The sequence below is a fragment of the Pristis pectinata genome, chromosome 7, assembly GCF_009764475.1.
Source record: "Pristis pectinata isolate sPriPec2 chromosome 7, sPriPec2.1.pri, whole genome shotgun sequence".
In the NCBI taxonomy this organism is placed as follows: domain Eukaryota; kingdom Metazoa; phylum Chordata; class Chondrichthyes; order Rhinopristiformes; family Pristidae; genus Pristis; species Pristis pectinata.
In genome coordinates, this window is record NC_067411.1 from 45,715,255 (window position 1) to 45,733,235 (window position 17,981).

At 40.3% G+C, this 17,981-nt stretch overlaps 1 protein-coding gene across 5 annotated transcripts; it reads left to right on the forward strand.

Moving 5' to 3' along the window:
• The first annotated feature begins 1,958 nt into the window (after positions 1 to 1,958).
• nipsnap3a (nipsnap homolog 3A (C. elegans)) lies at positions 1,959 to 13,290 on the forward strand. Of its 5 annotated transcripts, none has more exons than XM_052019564.1 (7): positions 1,959 to 2,245; positions 2,488 to 2,595; positions 5,694 to 5,907; positions 7,904 to 8,062; positions 9,678 to 9,751; positions 11,087 to 11,189; positions 12,980 to 13,281. In XM_052019564.1, exons 1-7 carry the CDS (start codon positions 2,174 to 2,176, stop codon positions 13,054 to 13,056), a joined length of 807 nt encoding a protein of 268 aa, XP_051875524.1. In that variant the 5' UTR covers positions 1,959 to 2,173; the 3' UTR covers positions 13,057 to 13,281. The 5 variants fall into 5 exon arrangements, with proteins under 5 accessions (XP_051875524.1, XP_051875526.1, XP_051875523.1 ...); XM_052019566.1 differs by having other exon boundaries at positions 1,960 to 2,245; positions 11,103 to 11,189; positions 12,980 to 13,282; XM_052019563.1 differs by having other exon boundaries at positions 1,962 to 2,245; positions 9,678 to 9,827; positions 11,103 to 11,189; positions 12,980 to 13,279.
• The last annotated feature ends 4,691 nt before the right edge of the window (positions 13,291 to 17,981 follow it).

Below are 17,981 nucleotides of genomic sequence, written 5' to 3' on the forward strand. Positions count from 1 at the left end.
GCCTGCTCGATGATTCCATTCAGCATTCTGCCTTACTACAGTGGCTATTTAGTCTCTGATGTTGGCTCCTGATTGGCAAAACTCTGCAGAACCTTCCTGTTCTAAAAAGCAAGCTTCATGACCATAATTAAACCAAAGTTCCAAGTTTACCAGCTGTCAAGATGGCCAAAGGCTTTAATTATCGATAAATGCTTCTGACATTCACAACTATGTAACTATGTTCTACATAACTATTTAACAAAAAAACATACTATTTAAAATTATTAGAAATGTATACTTAACTATTTAAAATTACTAGAAATGTATAGTTAAATATTTAAAATTTAAAAATAATTGAAATGCGCCACTAGAAAACGACAGAAATTAAAAACATTTAAATACATTTCTTAACTAAAGGAATTCAAAAGCATTGCAAAGAACCTGAAACATACCTCGCTCCCTTACAGCCATTCTTTTCCTTGATATGAATAGATTTGCTGAACCCATGTCAAGTCTCACCTGACATTGTGGGCAGAGTCCCCAGCATAACAGTTGGGAGACTGCAGGAAGTTTGTACTTTCCTGCTGGACCCTGTGAGGTGCCCAATATCTTGGTTGGATTACAACAGTGTGGAATTCTCAGGAGGTTCAGGATTTCTATGTTCACGTGAGAGGCCCTCAGAAGTTCTTCAGATTGTCAGTCTGGCCCTCCCGACAGAAAAGATTGTGCAGGACTGCCCCATGAGGGGTTTGGCTATTTAGGTTGGAGTTTCTTCATCCGTGGGAAGTGAATCTTGGGAATTCTCTATCCAAGAGGGCTATGGAGGCTCAATCATTAAGTATATCAGACAGACATAAATAAAGTTTGGATATTAAAGGGCAGCCAGAATCTTTTCCCCAAGGTAGAAATGTCAAATACTAGGGGACATGCATCTAAGGTGAGAGGCAGGAAGTTTAAGGGAGATGTGCAGGGCCTGAGAGTGGTAAGTGGCTGAATGGGCTGACTGGGTTAGTGGTGGAAGCAGACACGATAGTGGCGTTTAAGAGGTATTTATATAGACACATGAATATACAAGGAGTGGAGGGATATGGATCATGTGCAGGCAGAAAAGATTTAGTTTAATTTGGCATTGTGTTCGGCACAGACATGGTGGGCCACAGGGCCTGTTCCTGTGCTGTACTGTTCTGTGTTCTAGGGCTATCAGAGGAAATGGGGTTTGTGGAGATCAGCCATGAATTTATTGAATAGCGAAGCAAGCACAAGAAGCCTAATAGCTTACTATTTCCTATGTTCTTCCTCAAACAACACTGGATAGCTGGAAAGCTCCATCTTGAAAATATTACATATTTCACATTATATTTAATAATGCATGTCATATTTAATGATACTGTATGTGCCATGTTCCACATTTATTCACTATGAAGGGGACATATTTTTTAAAAAAAACATACTGCAAATGACTTAACACCCCCCTCCCAAAAAAAAAATCAGAAGATGCAAATACAAATGCAGCCTTCCCTCCCCCTGACCCTCTCCAAATAACACAACTAATTACAGTTCCTGCCCAGGCAATGAACCATTCCGTTTTTACTGATATCCACAAGTCAATAATGTCTGTAAATGGGAAAATACACAAAAGTCACGATATTGTAATCATACCTCCAGGGTATTGCAATGAATTGCATCAAAGACTGATAAGAAAGAAACAACACTAAAAGTGGAGAGGGGGGGGGGAACTAAATAAGAAAGAAACAACACTAAAAGTGGAGAGAGAGAGAGGGGGGAAACTAGTTCTGCCGTTCTAGGAACCAGCGCATGTACTTACGTCGGACTTCTGAATTTAATAATATTATGGGAACTCGATCGTATGTAGGGGTGTCCATAAGTTGAGCGTTGGTAACCCAGGACGACCTGTACAACGCTAACGGGATTCAAAGAGCATGAGTTGGGGGGAGGGTTCAATGCCGTATGCAACATGCGGTACGTGCGTGCGGGGCAGTGTAGCTTCCGTTTACAAACTTAGGGGAGGGGGGTGTTACGCTGCTTTCAGGCTGTCATCGTCTTGAAGTTCGGGAGGTGGGGGAGCCGTGCGGCTTGTCCCGGCGGTCACAAGAGTTGAGCCCAGTGTTTCAACGTTCCACAGCACTGTCACAACATTCGCCCGCTGACTCTTCGCCTTCCATTCGCCAGGGTCATGTACAGCCTCGGCAGTAGGCTAGGCCAAGTCCGGGCAGCCAGAGCCTACTCCCTCTTCCCTGGACTACAGGTAAACATGCAACAATGGCCACCAGGCCGAAAGAGACGGTGATGTTTCATGTTTTTTATGCTCATCTGCCTTTGCAATCTTTGACCTCTTTTGCACTGGATACTTCTAGTTTGCAATTTTGTTTTCTGAGATTTAGCTTCATACATAAAACCGTGCAATCCCCCAGCATGAGCATATTTATTATTTCTAGTCAATTTGATGGACAAGTTGACGCTGAAGAATTATTTTGTTTTCTGGGGCAGGATAAGTTACTCCAAGTTGCATGCAGTGAAGCACGTCAGCAGTTCGGGTGGTGGAACAGTGGAGTCGAGCCAGCTGCGCGTAGCATTTCCCGGGAATCCAAGCGCTGGGTAAGGGAGTGTGTCCGAAGAAAACCTTGCTCATTAAAGACTTCAGCCAGGACCAGTGAGTGATATGTTAATGAAAGCTTGTAAAGCAAATTGGCTGTAGGTTGCATCCAATTTTTAAAAAATGAAAAGTAAAAGAAGTTGTAGCTTCCATTATATCATTTTAACTTTTTAAGTAAAAAGAAAACAGCATTAATTCTTTATGCTGATTTTTTAAAGAGTCTGGAAAAATATAGTTACAAGTTTTAAATGGGTGCCATTGTCACTTTTGAGAGGGCAGGTGGTAACAGGGAGTACAGTAGGTGAGTTAAGGTGAACAAGTGCACTGTAAGGTCCTGTGATCAGTGTTATGATGTTCTGGTGATCTTAATTTTATGTTTAACATTGATCATGGCACTGGGTAAAAAAGCCACAACATAAGAAGAGCTCCATAAGGTATTTGCATCTGTCAAGAGTAGCTCATCTGAGAAAAGTGAGGCACCTGCAGTATTCACCTAATACTGTTGTGTCAGCCAGGAATTTTGTGGCCAGGTCTCTATAATCACACAACCTAATGTTTGAGGCAAAAGTACTGTGCACTCGTTCACTCAGTTTAAAAGTTGGATTGTATCCAGTGACCTGGCAGTCTGAAAATTGACACCGTTCTCAAGGTACCAGTAGTCAGTGACTTTGAATTGTTCATTAGGAAGGTCCAATTGTGCAATACAGCTAGAGAGAGGGGCAAGGATGCTGACCTGTCCTCTAAAGAGGACATTGCACTCTACTCCCACTGAATGCACTCACTGATCTGTGAGGGAGCAGGCTGTAAGATGCCCATAAGGAATTAAACTACAAAACAAGAATTTACATTTTTGTAACACCTTGAATGTAGTAAAATGTCCCACAATGGACATGTAATTTAACACTGAAGTACATAATATATTAGGATAGATGATTAAAAGTGTAGCTAAAGTAATCTTCCAGGAAGAGAGGCAGAGAGGCATTGTAGGGTATGAGAAACGTGAGGAGGAAACCTTACTTTGGGTCGATGTTCTAATTCTTACTTTCTTCTTGAGCACTTCCATGGTGGCATCTATGCCACTGTTCCTCTCCTGATATCACTGTAACCCTTTATTTCCATCGTGGCACTCCACCCACTTTCTAAAACAAAAACTCTTCCTGACATCATGAAGTGTGCAGAATGGAGGGATTACTCAGTGAAGATTGGCCTTCCCTTTCCCATGTTGATCCATCCTTGTATAAATTTTTGTAATTTCATTAGCTTATCATATTCAAGCTTTTTTTCATCTTTTTAGTTCTTCACGTCATTCATTATCCTAAGGAATATGGACTGCAGCCTCCATTATCTAAATGAGCTTTAGCACTGAGGAAATCTCCAACAGTAATAATTTTACATAAAATATCCATGACATCAAAATATCCATGTACAAGTACATACTGCTTCCATCTGTTCTGTATGATACAGTGAATTATGACTGGTAGTGTAAATGTTTGTGTGTGGAGCATGTTTTCTAAAGAAGCCTTATGTTCTATCCATTATTTAAATCTACTAGTCTCTTTTAATTTATCTTAACATAATTGAAGTTCTTGGGATATGTAATGCTCACTGCAATTCTGTTCAATAACTATTCTCACTTTAAGTGGAGTAGAATGCCGTCATTCTGAAGTGCATATGTTAGTATTTGCACCAATTGCAACCATGTTAATTTATTTGAATTGAACCTTAGCTTTTAGAATTCAGTCATGGAACATGGAGTTGTTATGGCACGAAGGAGGCCATTTGGCCCATTGAGTCCATGCTGTATTCTTGCAGAGTCATCCTCTTATTTTCCCATATCTTTGTGTGATATACGTAGATATATGCTGATCAGCCCATCAAGTTAATGCTGACTTGGAGGAATCCCTTCGATTACATTTCTCCACTTGTTTTCCGTGAACCTATTCTTTCTCGCATGTCCATCAATTCCCCACGTTCTTGTGCCACCCACCACACTAGGGGTAATTTATAGTGGCCAATTCATTTGGTCCCCCTCCTGCTCTTTCCCCTGTAAATTACTTGTACCTATCCGATACCCCTTTGAAAGCCCTGATTGACTCTGTCTCTGCTACACATTCCAGATCCTAAGGCTTTCCTTCCCATCACCCTGACTGTTGTGCTTATCATTTTGAATCTCTGTACTGGTTCTTGATCAGTCCACTAAGTGGAATAGCTTTTCGCTACCCTATCCAAATCAGTTGTGATCTTGTCCAGCTCTGCCAAATCTCCTCTTAACCATTATTGCTCCAAGGAAAACAACCCAGTTTCCCTAATCTAATCTTTATAACTGAAATCGCTTATCCCCGGAACCATTTTAGCAAATCTCTTCTATACACTGTGACCTTTACATCTTAATAAGTGGTAATAAAGTGTGCTGGCACCAACACCAAAATAGTGTTTTATAAGACTTCACATCACTGCCCTGCCTTTGTATTCTTAGTCTTCTGTTAACAAAGCCAAGGAGACCATATTTGCAGCCCTTCATTGTTTAATGTTTTTTGAAGAATGCTTTGTTGTTGCTAAGTTCAGATCCTAGTATTCCCTACTTAGCAGCACAGTGCAAATAATTCCTTCATGTAGACTTTAAGTGTTGAAGGCAGTGACTCACTACCACCTCCTCAAAATGAAGTAATGATGGCCAGTCCTGCCAGTACTGTAGACTTCCTATAAAAGCATTAAAATTTGGCTAAATTGGTACCATGAATTAATAAGTCTTAATTAATAAAAGCTACAAAGGCATCTTTATGTGCAACTTCCCCCTGAACAAACCATATAGAATTAGCCTGTGTTTGAGCCACAGGCAAATGTTTAAATCTCTTATTTTTTTTCAAACTGGAAATAGGTCATCTGTGGTCTTAACTAATTTGTGGCCTCTTCAGTGCATCATAATGATGTGTTCACATATTGAAGGCACTTTGATGTAAATTAACTCTAGAGAGACTTCAGCACATTCTGCTTCATTTACAGATGATGAAGTGGGAATATGGATGATGATTTGGAGATCTAATATAGCAAAGCCACATCTGAGATGTTTCCATGTTATTATGTAACCTCCTTTTCTTAGGTCCACAGATTTGTAGGAATGTCCACAGGACCCCAGCAGCAACATTGCACTTTTTATGAATTCCGCACCTATACCTTACAGCCAGGGAAGATGGCTGACTTTTTGAAGCTTACGGGTGATAATATTGAACTGCGTACTGCCCATTCGGAGCTTGTTGGCTACTGGTCTGTGGAGTTGGGGGCTCTGAATGAAGTCTTTCATATTTGGAAATACGGTACGAAAGATAATTTTTCTCGGATAATGTCGTTTGTCCATTTTACTCCATTCAGGAATAGGAATTGCACTGTCTTGGGGCATAATAACACAATTAATTTGTGGGGCTCTTGTACAGAACCTAGAAGAGGCATATGATTCTATGATACAAGAAAGTTCATTCATTCACCAGGCTTTCTCCTGACTAAGACTCTAGTTTTCTTTCCTTCCTAAAGGGGGTATCAGAGGAGCCACTTGTGTGGGTGTCCAGGTATGCAGCTAAAATAATGGACTTGTTGCACTTTAAAATTTATGCCCTTAGCTGTGGGCTCTGCCTCTGTAAGACCAGAAACCAGGGAGGTCAGGGGATTGCTGATGTATGCTTTTTACAATTCCAGGAAAGAGTAGATTATTGAGGGGTAACAACCAATCTACTGGAAGAACTCAGCATCTGTGTTGGGGGGTGGGGTTGGGGGGAGAGTTTCGACCTGATATGTTCTGTCCTGGTCCAACCACATAGACGCCACAGCAAGAAAGCTCACCAGCGCCTCTACTTCCTTAGGAGGCTAAAGAAATTTGGCATGTCCCCTTTGACACTCACCCATTTTTATCGATGCACCATAGAAATCATCCTATCTGGATGCATCATGGCTTGGTATAGCAACTGCTCTGCCTAGGACTGCAAGAAACTGCAGAGAGTTGTGGGGACAGCCCAGCGCATCATGGAAACCAGCCTCCCCTCCATGGACTCTGTTTATACTTCTCACTGCCTTGGTGAAGTAGCCAGCATAATCCAAGACCCCACCCACCCGGGTCATTCTCTCTTCTCCCATCAGGGAGAAGATACAGGAGCCTGAGGGCACATACCACTAGGCTCAAGGACAGCTTCTATCCTACAGCGATAAGACTGTTGAACGGTTCCCTTCTGCAATGAGATGGACTCTTAACCTCACAATCTACATTGTTATGACCTTGCACCTTATTGTCTAGCTGCAATACACTTCCCTGTAGCTGTGACACTTTACTCTGTATTCTGTTATTGTTTTTACCCTGTCCTACCTCAATGCACTGTGTAATGAATTGATCTGTATGATCGGTATGCAAGACAAGTTTTTCACTGTACCTTGGTACAAGTGACAATAATAAACCAACACCAATGTTGACAGTTCCTTTTCCCTCACAGCTGCTGCTCGACCCACTGAGTTCCTCCAGCAGTTTGTTTGTTGCTCCTTATTCCAGCATCTGCACTGTCTTGTGTCTCCAGGATACCACTAAGCAGGCTACCAGTCCCCAAAAGTTTGTGGTGACTTGAAATATTGCAGCTTTCATGACTGAGATTGGTGCATTTTTTTTGGATGAGAAAGGCTTGCAAAGGTCAGAATGAACAGCCAGTCTGATTTATTGTCAGTGTTGTAATGTACGAAACATGGCAGCTGACTTATATACATCAATCCCCTACAATAATGACCAGATTATCTGTTTCTGAACTCTTGATTGAAGTATTTGTATTGGCCAGGACATCTTGAAAGAGCAGACAGTACTTGAGTTTCTATGTTTCAACAGAAAGGTAGCATCTCTGACAATGCAGTTTTGTTCTGGAGTGGGAGTTGAACATTGAATGTTCTGATACAGAGGGACAAGTGGTATGAATTGATCCATGCCTGATGCCAACCCTCCGAAAGGATATGAGAGAAGGAGAGGCCATGGAGTTGAGATGCAAACCAACCATAGTCCAATTAAATGACAGAACAGCCTTCATCGACTGAATGATGGAATCCTATTCTTGCATTCCCAATATTTAAAAGTTTAGGGATATATTCTTGTGCCTGTTTTTTTAAGAGGCTAAGGGATGTCTTTATGGGCCACATCTCCATCCATGGAGCTGGGAGGGCTAACATTTATGTTTGTCATCTTTTAAATAATATTTTTATATGTAATATTTACAGAAGTGATGAAGATGCACAAAGCTTAATATAGGGATCTGAGTAATAGGATATGTCAAATCACTTTTCCCTTAGGTAGCTACAAGGAACGGACTGCAGTGCGAGAAGCTCTGGCAAAAGAGAAAGATTGGCAAGAGAATTATATTTCAAAAATGGCGCCAATGGTCATCAAGCAAACCAATGAAGTTGCCTACCTGGTACCTTGGGCACAGATATGTACAGCTTCAAAACCAGGCAAGCATCCTGAAGTGACTGTTATCCTCCTCAGTCTAGTTTTATCAAATTCTTTTCCAGTTTTTTCTTTAGGGTAGGGAGGGGCTTTGTACACGTGGTATAATCTTAACTATTGGATTAACATCCAGAAGCCTGCACTATTGATCTGGAAATGAGTTGGAATCCCAATATGGCAGTAGGAAACATTATGCTAACCTGGAATTAAAACATCAGCATCCAAACTGTTGAAACTATTAAACTGTTTAAAAACTTCCTGTTCACTAATGTACTTAAGGGATGCAAATCTCAATTAATTGGCCTGTTTGGTTTGGGACTGCAGATCTACCAATGTAGTTTGTTGTTAATTCCAAGTTCATGGGCGTTTAGGAATAGTAATAAATGGACAGGTATGTGCATTTATCCCATGATGCATCTTTTTTTAAAATAAATTTTGTGTGAAACACAAAGACTGGATATCAGATTAATTGATCTGGTGCTGTTTGTATGGAATATTCACATTTTCCCTTTGAGCACATGGGTTTCCTCTTGCATGCCAAGGATTGGTTGGTTAATTGGATGCTGTAAATTATCCCAAGTGTAGTTGGGTGGCAGGAGAATCGGAGATTTGGTCGGCATTCGAGAGCTAATAGATTACAGAAAAATAAGTGGGGAAATGGGCCTGATGGAATGCTTTAAGAGCCAACATAACTTAATGGACCAAAAGGCTACCTCTTATGTTGGATGAGCAGATACAAGGGGAAAAGTAATGAAGGCTCAATGAATCATGCCATTATCGCTTCTAACCTGCTGTCTTTGGTCCCAAGTTGTGATGTCAATTAATTGATTAAATCTGATTTTTGTAAAGTACTTTGTAAGACCCTGGTGTGCATTGTCCTTTTGCCTTCCGAGAGAGTACCTGCATGGGAAATGCAGCAGGCTGTGTTTTCAGTCTGACTCGTGGTGTAGCAACTTCCATAAAAACATGACTGACGCTTGCATGTAAAATGTTCCTTTCCAATGGCCAATCCTTTTGATTGGTACAATGGAACTAAATGAAGTTTTATGTTGTTGTGGCCGCTGAACATCCTGGTATAACTGAGGAATCCTCCTTGCTGTTCATCTGAATTCCATCAACTTCCAACAGCTGATTGTGAAATTCCTTCTAGTTTAATGAAGTACCAATTATGTCTTTTTTTTAATGTTTCTATCTCTCCCACCCTTGACCACAAAGCTATACATCCATGTTATGCTGTGTTTCTTTCGTGGACAACCCTTATAGAGAAGGTGAGCCCTTGAGTACATGTTAGGCTTGCAGTTTGCCTACATTGCTTTTCTCCAGGTCTAGAGAGGAAATATCTCTGAAGGGTGAGAATTCATAAGATAGCATGTCCAAGGTGTGCCCAAAACTACTGCAGAGACCTATTGAAGGTCCTGTGAGTATTTGACATCAGCCACATCGTTTGCTGTGCTAATATAACATCATGGACTGCATCTGTGTGCTGTTAATCATTCAACCAGTTAGATACACACATTTTAGTTCATTGATCTCTTTCTGTACAGTAAATATTCCATGTTGTTCATTGGGTTCAATGTTATATCGCACTAATTTTTGATACGTCTTCGTTCCTGACAACAGGTGTATATGAATTGGTAAGCTATCAGATGGTGCCAGGTGGGCCTGCTGTGTGGGGGAAAGCCTTCCAGAAAGCTGTGAGTGCGCACGACCACGTTGGATATTGCAAATTAATTGGGGTATTCCACAGTGAATTTGGCAAACTCAACAGAGGTAAAACTGGTTTTATTTTTTGAAACCGAAGATCATTTAATGGATTAACACCACTCAATTATTCCCTGAGATATCGCACTGTTCGTTGAGGTAAATTCTTTGAAGCGTGCAAGATTCTGAGGGGGATCGACAGTAGATGCTGTGTGGCTGTGTCCTCAAACTGGATGATCTGGGAAATAAAAGTCTTGGGGCAAGGGGGTCAGCTGTTTCGGGCAGATGAGAAATATCTTTAGTCTGGTGGTTGTGAATCTTTGGAGTTGGTTACCTCAGAGAGCTGTTGGTGCTGAGGCTTTCAGGTCATTCAAGGTTGAGACAAATACATTTCCAGACGCTAAGAGAATGAAAGGATATAAGGATCCAGTCAGATCATCCACGATCATGCTATGTGCTAGAGTTGGCATGAGTATTGTGCTATTTTTGTCTTTAAATAATGCAAGGACAGTGTATTTAGTATACCCATTTACATTTGTTCTCATACTTGTTGCCTTCTGTTGGATCCCTTGGTTCTGCCATTTTGGGTTTTTATGTCACTTGGAATGACAAACCTTTCCATCTTGACCCTCTGTGCTGATGTGGGGTTGGCTGCTTGAGAGATGCTCTTGAACATTCCAGGTTCACATATCTAATGTCTGGGTGTTGGAGTCCTCCACAGTGCATTATGTGCAGTCAAATTAGTTATCCATCTTGAAAAATAAACTGCCTGAAGGGGGCTGAGTTTGGGCAATTTGAGTTGGTTATTCCAAAGACGTACGGGTAGGTTAATATGGGTTTAAAATGGGCGGCGCGGACTCTGGCCAGAAGGGTCTGTTACCACGCTGTAAATAAAATTTTTTTTAAAAGTCTGTGCCTTGCAGTGAATTAAATTATATCACACTGTGCCTAAAAACAAATTATTTGTAAAATTATTTCAACAGGTTTGTATGTCACCCCTCAAACCAATGTCAGAAAGTAATTAACTGAAGAGTTGTGCCAGCTCGATCATGGCTGATCTTTTAACTAAGCACCACTTTTCTGCACTAACCCCATGTTCCTTGATTCCCCAAATATCCAAAATTTATTGATCTACCTTGAATATACTTGGTGACTGATCTTCCACAGTTGTTAGAGAATTCCAATGGTGGATAAATAAACTCCTCCTTTGTCCTGATTTGCTGACCCCTTATTTTGAGACACTGATCACTTGTTGATATCCCAGCCAGGGAAAGCATCTACCAGATTGAGCCTCTTAATTCCCAACTAATGTTTGTTCTAACTTGCGGTGCTCTAATTTTATAGTCCATGCCCTCTGGTGGTATGAGGACTGTGATGCACGAGCAGCTGGAAGGCGCAGGGCTCATGAGGACGTCAGGGTGGTGGCAGCAGGTAAGGAGTGATTAGCTTTCCTTTCAATCAATATCAACTTCAGAGACCCCTGGCCGCATGTATTGATGCTTCTGCTTCTGGCCAGACTGATGGTGACTGGAGGTGGGACAGGATTTCCAGCAGATGTTCTATTCCACAGCAAACACTGAGACTACTCAAAGTCTCATTGAATTACGGTAAATAGAACTGACAGAAACTAGAGCAAAGTCACCTGATTAAATTAAGGATTATTTCCCCAGTAGGATGCACAAAAATACAAAAACTAAACTCGTTGCGCACCATCAGCCCAAGTCACTTGTGGAATTGCTGTTACCTGCATTCTGGCTGAGTCTTGTTACTGTGGGCCATTATTTTCCTTTCCAGTATTTTTCTTTTACTTTAGATATTTGCATTTTTTTTGTTCCTGGCCTTCTATTCTGCTTCCCATTGTCTATCTGGAGGTGATTTTTTTTTTACACAAGGTACCCTGTCTTTTTTAAATAACTGTTAGATTCTGCTCATTTAGTTATTTCACTTATCTTTGTTCTGATTTTATTAGTAATCATTTTTACAGTTAAGTCACAAATATTAATTTTGTTCTCAACTCTATAGAAATGTAATATTTCTTCATTGAATGACTTTTAAAATTATGTGTGTTTAAAGATTGAGTGATGATGCTGTAATCTGGGGTAAAGGAATAATAGAGTCAGAAGCACAGAAGGAAGCAGTTTGATTCATTAAGCCCGTGTCATAGATCATCCAGTCACTGTTATTCCTTGGCTATAGCCTTGTAACTTTTTCCCTCTCAGGTATCCATTTAGTTCCCATTTGAAAGAAATGATTGAACCTTCCTTCCTCTGCCTTTTCTGGCAATGAATTCCAGATCTTAAATGCTCCCTGGGTATACACTGTGTTTCCCTGCACCACAGTTGGAGAATTTCAGTGCTTGGGGCTGACTGCATGTGTCAATGGTGGAGTGATTAAAATTCAGGATATTTGAGGGGCCTATTTGAAGGAGTGCCAAAATCTTAAAGGATTGAAGGGCTGGAGGAGGTCAGGGAAGGTTGAGACTGTAAAAACGTTTAAAGCAAGGTAGTGGATTCTAAAAAGAACATATTGTTTCCAGAGGGCGGGGGGATGTTGGAGAAAAGAAGTAGGATGTGACCAGAATGGATGGCAGGGCAGGAGTGTGTTGGACTCATCAAAACTAAAGGTAATGAGGGTCTCAGCAGCAGAGATGGCAGTAGTTGTTTGATGTCACAGTAGTCTAAATAGATGGCCCTACTGATAGGATGGAGATCTGTGCTTTAAGATGCAACTTCCGTCATAGTGTAACAGCAGGTGGGAGAAGATTGTGTAGTGCATAAATTCTAGCATGGATACGTTGGACTGAATGACCTGATGTGTGCTATATCAAACAAAACTGCATTATATGTATAGCGAGCTCTCAGTATCAAGGTTCAACATCAATTTATGTTCTGATTCCCAAAACAATCATTTCTTGCCTCAAGTTTTATATTTACATCTACATTTTATATAAATTAATGTATTTAAGTACAACAATTATAGTGCGATGCACATTGTAAGAATTTCTATAGAATTGAATGACTGAGTTTTGTTTAAAATATGCTTGTTAATGCAGTTAATAAGGAAAATATGCCTGTTAATACAGTGGTCAGTTTGATTTTTTTCAGTATATGCCTTTTAATGTTTACATATTTGAAACTGGTAACATTTGGACCCATCTTGTGATGTGCAGTGATAACTTTTAAACCTAAATGGATATTAAAATGCAATTTCTTATTTTACAGTGAGGGATAGTGTGACATACCTGATGAGCCAGAGTAACAAACTCCTAATTCCTACACCTTTCTCGCCTCTGAAATGATTCCACACACTGAAAATAGATCCTTGTTTTCTTCTGACTGATGCTTGTTATTCAAGTCAACCTACCGATTTCTAGAGCCTTGCTATGAGACATGTTGATGAATGCTTTGCTTAAACGTTGATTTTAACTTATACTCTTAAATAGGTGTGTACTGGTAAGATTAAAGATCAATTTTAATTTGTTGTTCTATGAAACCTTTTGCATTTTCAATCATTAAAATTCCTTGAATATTTTCAAATTTTCATTCTACGTCCATTTTTATGTTCTGATAAATACTTAATGCAGTGAATGTTGTCACCACAGAAATGCCCAATGAATAGGGGACAGTCCTTAAACATTGTTTCTTATGGCCAAAACTACAGCAAACTCTGTGGATGCAGGCAGGATAATTTTTTCCACCAAAATACAGTGAGTGCAGGGAAGTTGTGCAATACAAGTCTTTTTTTAAAAAAGAACTAATCAATCCTATTCACTTCCAACAGTGTGGTCTGCGGGTGCAAAGGAGAGACAAATTATCCAATCATCATTCTGACCAGGAGCTGTAAGTGTGTCCGTGATTAGAAGAGGACACTTCAATGACCCAACTTTTTTGATCAAAATATATAACACTTTGGGAATTGAATATTGAGTAGGTAAAGAGTTGCAGAACTTTGTCAATAGTTTGCATGGGTAAATTTTTAAAATAATTCTAGATTAGCAATGTAGCTGCAGAGAAGTTAAATTAGCAAACCACTTAAAGAGAAACTCAATAAACTCTGCAATTGGCCCACTTTGCGATGCAACATTGTGTATCTAAATAGACATCGTGGAGCAAATAAGGGTATATGGAGTTAGATTATAGGTTATCCATAACCTGTTGAAAGTCGGAACAGGTGCAAAACCCTAAATGACCTGCCCTTCTTCCTATGTACCCAGGTAGGATTTGGTTTGAGGAGCAACAATACATTGGGGCTGAAATTCCATGCAGTAACTGCTAGGTGGTGACACCCATTGGAGATCAAAGGTTCTGATTACAATTTAGTAGTGGTAGCATACCTCCGATGAGCAGCTATCCTGCACAGGGCAGAAAGTTGCTGTGGGTCTGCCAGATGCAGACACAAAGTATTCTGACCCCACTGGTATGCTGCTGTACCGATTATCCACCTTGCTTGTGTTTCCCAGGCCACTGAGAATATCACAGAAAGTAAGTTGTAATTGTGTCACAAGTAACTACGAGACCACATCCAAATATGATCCTAATACGGCAATAAATGGTTTCACTGATGTCCATTCCTCCATTACATTATTGCCCCAGTATTAGAGTGGAGAAACTGAACGTCGAAAATGCTGCAGCCTGCATCCTAACTGGCATCACCTCCAGTTCATGCAGTGTTCCTATGTTCACAGGCCTACAGTGGTACCTGATCTGTCAATGCTTCACAGTTCCTATTCTTGCTGTCAAATTTGTCAATGTCTCTACCATCGCCCTGTCTCTGCCATCAGATCCCCCATATTTGGCAAGATGCTGGAATCTGGAGCAAGAGACAAACTGCTGGAGGAACTCAGTGGGTTGGGCAGCATCTGTGGGGCGGGGGGAAGGAACTGTCAATGTTTCAGGTCGAAACCCTACATCAGGACTGAGTTCCTCCAGTAGTCTATTCTTTCCTCCATATCTAGCATCTTGCTCATCTCTAGTTTACATTCCTATTGGTGTTCACGCTTTCAGTCAACTGGGCTTATGCTGTCAAATTCCCTCAGTGAGCCTCTGTCTACCTTTAAGATGGTCTTTGAAATCTTACTCACCAATTTTGATCATTTGTGCTAATACCTCTTGATGTGAATCAGTGTGCAATGGGTTAGTGTTCTTGTGTTCTCTGTGAGTACCCAAATAGACAGAATCTGCTCTAGGATGGGAGACCACCTTGAAATACCAGGTGCAGTAGACCTGCTGCCTGGGATATACCATAGGTGACTCAACCAGTATAGAAACACAGCCAATAAGTTTGAGCAGATCATTTAGTCCCTTGAGCCTGCTCTGCCATTCAAAATAATCACGGCTCAATACTTATCTCAGTACTGTGAACCTGCTCTCTCCATGTACCCTTTAATGCTTCTCATGTCAGGAAATTTATCTCCCAAATATTTTCAGCAACTCGGTTCTACCACCCCCCCCCCCCTCCCCCCCCCACCCCCCGTGGTTAAGAATTTCACAGGTTCACCATCCCCTCTTTGTTTGAAGAAATTTCTCATCTCAGTCCTAAATTTATTGCCTCATAACCTGAGACTGTAACCCTTTGCTCTAGATTCCCAGTGTGAGAAACTATTCTACCCACATCTAATCTGTTAGAAGTTACTATATTTCAATGGGATCCCATTTCATTCTTCTATCTTCTGGTGAATACAGGCCTAGTCAAACCAACCTTTCTTCATGGCAATCTTATCAAACCAGGAATCAGCTGGTGAGCTTTGCTGCACTCCCTATGTGACAAGGATATTCTTTCTTGGGTAAAGAGACCAAAACAGCACACAATACTCCAGCTCTGGTCTCACCATGTCCTTGTGCAGTTGAACTAAGACATCGTTGCTCCTGTACTAAGAACCACTTGCAATGAAGGCCAACGGACCATTTGCCTTAACTGCTTGCTGCACTGACATGTTTTCTTTCACCAGACTGAGTTCAATAGGGATCTTGGTCATATTGCTTCTATTAAGAGTAAAGGGTTGATAATGCTGCCTTGAACTGTCTTAGGCAAATTGTTAAGGTAATTGTTGATTAGTTTATTATTGTTACATGTAAAGAGTTAACAGTGAAAAATTTTGTTTTGCATGCATCCAGACAGATCATTCCAAACATAAGTACATTGAGGTTAGTACAAAGGGAAAAGCAATAACAGAATGCAGAATATAGTGTTACAGTTACAAAGAAAGTGCAGTGCAGGTAGACAAAGTTGTAGGGTGTTGTAAGGCAAGTTGTTGCTGAAGTTTTCACTGGCATGGAAATGTTAGCCCATAGCTTACCAATTTTCCCAAATTAATATTCTACAAAAACAACTCTACCTCTTTTATTGAAAACTGCACAACAGTAGATACATTTACTTAGTGCAAAGAAGTATGTAAATTTAATCAAAAAATTCCATTAACCTGAATGCTTGGTGGCAGAGCAATTATGGATGGATATTTCTGTAGAATAATTAAGCCTTTGGAGATTATTGCAGTTCATTTATTTCTTCTTGTAGTTCTGTAATCTAGCACAAAATTTTAATTGTCTGCACAGTAAAAAAAAAACAGCTCAGTTTGTCAGTTTGGTCATTTTAATGGCTGTTTTAATTTTGTTGGCAAGATTTTGAGCCAAAAAAAAAGCTGCAGTTGGTGGAAATCTGAAATAAAGGCAATGCTGGAAATACTCAGCAGGTCAGCCAGCATCTGTGGAGAGAGAATCAGAGTTTACCTATCAGGTCCATGACCTTTCATCAGAACTAATTCAGCATCTACAGATCCTACCTGACCTGCTGAGTATTTCTGGCATTTTCTGGTTTTGTTGGAGAATGTTCATATTCAGGATAAATTTCACTGTAATAAATGACTTGGTTTTTTTCACCAAGCTGAAGTGAGGTGACAACTGCCTGTGGCCTCTGATCACTCGTTCACCCTGTGGCTGTTAAGCTCAGACAGCATCATTGATCTATTTCTCTTTGAGAATTTCATAGGCCCTCCTGCTTTTACACAATACAAGGAATTTCTGGTGGAGGATACAGCAAACATAACCCTGCTCTTCAATCAAGGATGCAGGGAACTACAGACCTGATAGACATACCATAGTTTGGAGGGAAAAAAACTGTGGTTTAGAGATGTGATTGTAGGCTACTTAAATCATAATATGATTGGCCAGATTCTACACAGATTTGTGAAAGGGAAATGATGTTTGACACATTTGTCAAAAGTGTCTTGACATGGAGACAACATAATTTGAATTATCATCAAGCAGCTGATGAGATGTAACTAAAGGTTTGTTCAACAACCAGGGTTGCAAATTGGGCATTTGCTACAGGGTGGATGTGAGGAGAACTCTTTTACATAAAGTGATTATGACCTGGAACAGTGCTTGAAGGAGTTGTGGAAACAGGGCTTTCAAAATGAAATTGGATAACTAAGCAAATCATTTGCTAAGTTGCATGAATAGGATTGACTGTGTTACTCTGGCGTGGTTTTGATGTTAGGCTTGTATCATTCTAGGTTATTACACAAAATTAGATCTCATTAGGTTAGTATAATTGCAAGGACATAGCATTAGCTAATGGGCAGAAAATAAAATAAGCAAACATCTATTATTCTCAGGCTGGGAAGCAGTAAATGGTATGGGCATTGTACTGCAAAGACTGGTGCCTGGGCCTCAGCTATTTACATTCTATGTTAATGACTTAGGTAAAAGGAGTGAGTGTAATATGACCATGACTATATTTAGATTGGTCAAATAAATCCAAAGGGCCAGCAGTAGTACTCAGGTTAAAGACTGTGTTACAAATATAGATGCTCCTATGTTCCAAAGATAGCCCACTAAAACACAATCATGCACATCGTCAAAAGCCTGTCTAGCGCAGCTTGTGATCAAGCCTCTAACATGGACCTCAATGATTTTCTTTTGGAACACTGCCTAATTCACCATTCCAAATTAGTAACAAGAAGAAATGCAAGGCTATAGGATGCAGCAAGCTGGGAGTGATGTAACACCATTTTTATTCCCATCATCCATTAATTGAAACCTGGAGGCAACATTGTGTTACGAACCAGCAACAAAAGAAACACGCTGAGTCATGATTCAGTGTTTAAAAACGATTTTATTAATCACTGCTTATGATAATAAGAAAAATAAAAATGGTTCTTAAAGTTCAGTTCAGCAAGCCATAAGGTAAAACTTGAGTAAAGGCTTCTTCAACAACCACCATTGT